Below are 6186 nucleotides of genomic sequence, written 5' to 3'. Positions count from 1 at the left end.
TTGACAGGCCCTGAGAGCTCAGTCTGACTTTCACCCTTGCATTTTGGTATCACTCTGCTAAGGATGTTGTGCTGTGGTCTACTGAGGGTGGCATGGATAGACAGAAAATCCCATGATACAGTCCTGATTGTAGAGCATTTGCCTGAACCTTGGTAAAAGTGTATCTTACTCATTTAACAACACTGCCCATCCCATGCATGCTTACGTTAAAATGGGCCTCTTGTACAAGAGAAGGCTACTCTAATCATCTTTCAAGACCGTTTTTGATCACTATTCCTTGGATTATGGCACAGTATGTGTGAAGAAACTATTATGTGTATGCAATTATTTTGTATTTTTCTTCATTCGGTAGAAAAAACTGCCAAACACGGACCACCCCCTGGCTCATTAACTACAAAGAAAACCGCAACTTAAGAGCTCTCTCTGTGTGGCAGCCGTTCGTATAGCCGAATGCCACGTGCAGGAGAAAATGGCAGCCATTGTGTTCACATGAAAGGAGGCAGCGGGACTTGGTCGTCAAGTGTCTGGAACTAAAATCGGACACTCAACGTCCCGAACGCCGGTCAACTTCGCGAACGCCTGTTTCCTTTCACCAATCAGCCAGGAGAGCGCTATTTGGTAGGTTTGTTCCCACGAACGCTACCTTTGAGCCAGGGGAACCATTTGTGTATTTGTTCAGTTTTTAGACTTTTCAAATGAGGCCGACCACACAGCCTAATTTCACGGAACTATTTCTGGGCAAGAGTCTTGTGTGTGGCCCAGCCAAATTAAGACTTCCATGGAACTCCCAAACCCCTACACCGATCTGGGTGATTTTTTAATATGTTAGTCCCCCAGATCAGAGCTAACAGGGGATATATTTTTGTGGGGTTTACATGAGGTTTGGAGCACTTTTTGGAGTTTGGGGAAATGTGTGTTTTTTTTTGTTTGGAGATAATTGAGTTCAGTACAGTGCTTGACTCAATTATCTCCCAGGCAGAGGGGAAGGATTGTGTTATTTTATGTGGGAGTGTCCTGGACCTGAGAGCCAATGTAACTGCAGAATGTATTTTGTCCTTGTCCCCTGGGCAAATCGAAGTAATTGTCAGTGCAGCAATATGTTCCTCTGCATGATGTAACAGATTCACCTACTTCACAGAATATCTCAGAAATAAATGACCAATAGGCTTGTGGTGGTGTGTCAAACTCCAAGGTTTTGTCTATAAAAAGTATTCCTATTCTGTTATAAAACAAGAATAAGCCACACAATTGCAACATTGTCATAAAGTTATTACAAATATACACACAAAAATGTTTTAATATAGTTCAAATAAGCAAAAGTTACAAACATGTAAAGTATAGTAATTATTAAAATATGTTTGTCAGAAAGCGAAGTATAATTTACATCCCAGTCCCAGTTTTAGATTGAGTATCTATCGACAGAGATCTGAATAGGTTCTAAATGAGATCCCTTATATAGACATGTGATACTTAAATGCTAATACAATTCTCTACGTATGCTAAATCCACTATGGCCTTTCTACATAACATAATGAGCTAGTCACTGCACTAAAGTAACTTTAAGTTTACCTATAATGTAAGTCTAAGTTCAAAATCCTAAACTAATAAGCAAACAAAACATGCTCCTTAAGGTAAGAAAATATATTGGCTTCTTACAAGGTAATTCCGATTCTCACCTAGAGAAGGTTATCAGAGATTTAGACTGTGAGCTCGTCTGGACAAGGCCCTCTTTATCTTCTGCTCCTTATGTCATACATGTTCTGTTAGATTTAGATGTTTGTTTTGTTAACCTATTTAAAGCACTGTGTTGGCACTATATTAATAATTGTTATTATTGAATGAACCTTTATTCACTAAATTAATTGCAAAGACGTCATTGTCTTGATTTGTATCACATGTGCATCTTGATTTGTCCTGTAGAATTGTAAATGCACAGAAAGTTGTTCATTGTTTTTATATAATAATATAGACAAATAAATTCAAACCCTGCATTGCATATTTATGTTTGTGTTAAAAGTTTATAAATGTATCTTTCTTTTTAAGCAGTTGCAAACTAATTAAGCTTAAGTAATTTTAGCGTAGATTAGATGACCTTAAACATGAGAGAATCTATGGTAAGATCATGTCATGTCCATCTCATGGTTGATACTCTTCTTGAGTTACCATCAGATCATAGTGGTTGACCCCTTTCCAGATGCCCTCAATGTAAGTTTCATAGCCAAACATTGTTCGTATCTTGGCACGGTATGGCACATCCATTTGTCCCTTTGTGACAGATGCCACCATACGTATTGATTTCCCTCCTGGAACTTCAACATCTGAACTGGAGGAAAAGGAAGTCTGTAAAAGAAGTAATAATGTGATAAATGTCTTGTAGCGGGCAAGGGTATTGTAGGTTTTTATCTGTATACCATTATTATCACAAGGTCCTCACTTTAGTTTAATTATTTATCCAGTACAACAAAACAAAATTTTTATGTATAGTAATTTTTATGAGGCAATGATATGACAGCTCTTTATATGATTGGTCCTTGTTTCATGATGATTTTCAATGCCAAGTCATGTGTTTTTGTAATAAAAAAAATTGGTTAAGAGGACCTATACATTTGCAATGTTTACCATAGAGCATACTCATGAGCTTGCGAAGTATATATGTAATAAGCAGAATAAAAAAAAGAAATTGTCAGGACTATGGAATATTGACAGACAGCATAGAACAGTTTGGGGTCTAAGCTGTTCGACTTATATAAGGAAGTAAGCAACAGAAGAGAGGGGAGAGAATAAGAGGAAAATGGAGAGGAAAAGAGGAAAAATGTAAATACAGGAATGTTCCCTCTGCATCATCTGTGTCACTATTGAAGCCCCTATAACAAAGGGCAATTTCTATTGGTCCTGCACAAAATAAACATACAAATTATTTAAATTCTGGCGCAGGAATTGCCTCCATCCATGGATCCATTTAGTTTTTTTTTTTTTATTGGATGGAATTCATAGACGGACAGCAACAGCTAATGCTATTAATTGAGATGTATGAACTTCTACTTTTTTAATATCTAAAGACAAGGCCAGACCCGGGGAGCCTGTATTACCCAACTGAGTGTCAAACCATTCAAAAATGACTTTCCTGTGCCAGGGGACAGCTGGCATAATAATTACTGCAGTTATGCTGTAGTAGTTATGATGACCCCACTTCCAGCGATGCAGCTGCGCCGGGGTCTCGCTGTCTCCACCCACCCTGGACCCAAGGCCAGGATCCAGCTTCCATTGGGTGAACCTCTCTTTCCCCAGAGAGCGTTGCAGGAACAGAACAGCTCTTACAAGAGCTCAGTGATTATAGCAAGAGAGTATGACCAGCATAGCTATCCCTTGTAGCAGATTCCCCCAATAAGAGACAGGACTCAGATTGAGGGTGAAGAAGAACTGATTTTTAATGACACACACTCTGCTTTTATGCAATTCTCCCATGCAAGGGAGACGCCCACAGACAATTATGAATTACCCACACATTCAATTATGAATTACACTGGTTACATCCCCACACATCTGCTCCCCTTAGCCTGAGAGGTAACACAATTATCCGTACAGTTTAAAACATACTTTTTACCCAACTTTCATAACTCTAAAACTATACATCCAATATTAATAAAAGTCACACATAATTAATCAGCATATTTCAAATACAAACATACCCAAAAATAATTCGAATCCGTTCAGCCATTCGGGGGATAGATATAAGTCAAGATTGACCGACCGCAAGCACATTTTCATGCCCAAAACAGTTCCAGAGAATCAGGTCGGTCTATTTCCCATGTTAAAGTCAGTTCAAACAGACGAACGACAAACATTCGAAATGTCGAACTGTCGAATGAACTGTTGAATGAACTGTCGAACGGCATTCAAACTGTCAAATGCATTGAAGTCTGGAGAAGGTAAAACTTCATCTTAATTAAAGATGGCCGCCGCCACGTGTTCGTTTGTCGAATGGCGGCCACCCAGCGTTCGGCAATTTACCTACAGCAGGCTCCCAGCCTGGGAGGTAAATTGCCTGCACACTTCCACTTCTGGGTGGTCCGCCTGTGTGGTACTTGGTTCAGTAAGCCCCATTTACTGAACCAAGTGGGAGAAAGCCAGGAACACAGTATATTAACAGTCTGGGGACACTGGGGACAAAGTCTTAAAGGAGCATTGTCCCAAATAAGTCTGGGGACACTGGGGACACCGTCTTAAAGGGGCATTGTTCCCAAAAGTCACATTATGTCCCCAGATGGTTCTTAAAGGGCCAGCAGCAGCACAACACAAATCCATTATGCCCAAATCTTGTATTTAAAGGGCCAAACCTCCCAGGGACCATAATCACATGGCAAGAGGCTGGCAAGTAGTTCTCTCCAGGCACAAGTGGCAATGTTAATTTCGCCACAGGCTGAAATTCCAATTTTTGTTTATTTACTGAATGTGTTACAATAAGACTTTTTATTTATTTATTTTCTTAAATTTAGCAGCTGGCTAGCAAGCGATGATGAGGTGTCACATAATTAGCTGCTAACAGTGTTTTTGAACTATTACGGCAGCTGTTAACGGTTTTGACAGGAGGAGCCCAGTGTGACGGACTGTCCGCCAGTCAATGCTCCTAGAGCTTACCAAGGACCATCAGCACAGCACCGGACACCATAGCCACTGCAGACTCCACAAACTGCCATAGCTTGATTGGGGTCTCGCTGTCTCCTTCCCACCCTGGTCCAATCTCTGGACCCAGGACCGTGTGGGAAGGACCTCTCCTCCAGGAGAGTATAGCTGGATCTCTCCAACAGGAGAGTATAGCTGAGGGAAGGACCTCTCCTCCAAGAGAGTATAGCTGTATAGCTGAAGAGAGCTCTTACAAGAGCAAGCAGTGATATAGCAGTTATAACATGAGACGAGGCTGCGAGTTGAAGGTAAGAAGATCTGTTTAATGAGCACAAAGGCATTTCTTTTATACACATTTTCAGGCCAGAGGCACTCCCCCTGGACCTGATGGAACACAGGTACAAAAGGGACATAAACCGATGGGAACAATAATTAACACAGCAACACTCCCACATACAGTCAGCAAGCTCCCCTCCCCACGCCCCTCTGCTTGTGATATAATTAAGCTAGCTAATGGAATAACTTAATTATCCATGGGCAGAAAATATACATTTTTACACAAAGTTCAGAAACACCCCAAAACTACAACATATCCCCATGAATTATACATCCCTGTATAGCTCTGATGTGGATGAACAACTTATTCAAAAAGCACCCAGATCAGAGCATGGGTTTAAAAGTTCCATGGAAGTCACATTTGACCGCATACACGCACATTTTCATGCCCAAAACAGTTCCAGAGAATTAGGCTGTGCGGCCGGTCTATTTCCATTACTAAGTTCCGTTCGAATGCACGAACAGGGGCCGTTCGTGCAAATAGTCAAAGTAAAAGTGGCGTTCGAATTGTCGAACACTGTTCGAATCCCATCGAAGCATCAAAGTTCTGGAAAAAGTATAGTTCAGCGGTGTTCGTGCCATCACATGTCCGATTTGAGTTCCATGAACTCGACGACCAAACACCGCTGAAGGCGCTCGACTGAATTAAAATGCCCGCCGCTATGTGTTCGCAAGAGGAATAGCGGCCACTTCGACTACTTCGGCACTTATCCAAAGGCTGTATCCGAAGTGCCACTTCGAAAATGCAAATCCTTTCCAATAGAATTTAAAGGGCCAGAAACAGTGTCTTAAAATCCAATAAGTTCAAATAGAGTTTTTAAACGGCAATACACCCCAGGGGCCAAAGTCACAGGGCAAGAAGTTAGCAAGCAGGCCTCTCCAAAACCCAGTGGCGAAGTGCAATTCGTCACACCCAGGTTGCAGGATTTAACCAAAAGCCAAACAGGCAAATAAGTCAAAATTCAAGGAGGCAATATAAATCACAGTGAACTATATGCACTGAGAGCACAGTATTACTGAGCACACGGTTATATAGAGGAGATGAAAGGGCCACACCTCTCCCACTATATTGGTTAAATGGTCTCTGTGAACAAAATCACTCTTTATATACAATATTTCTTCCCTATTCATTTGGTAGATTTAACTACCTAACAAAGACCACCCCCCTGGCTCATTAAACTTCAAAGACTGCTTAAATTGAACCCTCTATCTGTGCAGCCAACGTTT

General features: G+C 41.0%; 1 protein-coding gene across 1 annotated transcript in view; it reads right to left on the bottom strand.

Annotated features, from left to right (window-relative positions):
• Positions 1-1605: 1605 nt before the first annotated feature.
• LOC134615281 (tachylectin-2-like) overlaps positions 1606-6186 on the bottom strand; it is a 30965-nt gene continuing 26384 nt past the window's right edge. Inside the window, exon 4 of the mRNA XM_063459776.1 lies at positions 1606-2340. Within this exon, the coding sequence (XP_063315846.1) occupies positions 2137-2340 (204 nt within the window). The 3' untranslated portion in view covers positions 1606-2136. The remainder of the gene's footprint in view (positions 2341-6186) is intronic.

The sequence above is a fragment of the Pelobates fuscus genome, chromosome 6, assembly GCF_036172605.1.
Source record: "Pelobates fuscus isolate aPelFus1 chromosome 6, aPelFus1.pri, whole genome shotgun sequence".
In the NCBI taxonomy this organism is placed as follows: Eukaryota; Metazoa; Chordata; class Amphibia; order Anura; family Pelobatidae; genus Pelobates; species Pelobates fuscus.
The sequence above is the reverse complement of the archived record's forward strand: the minus strand, read 5'-3'. Positions and strand labels throughout refer to the sequence as shown.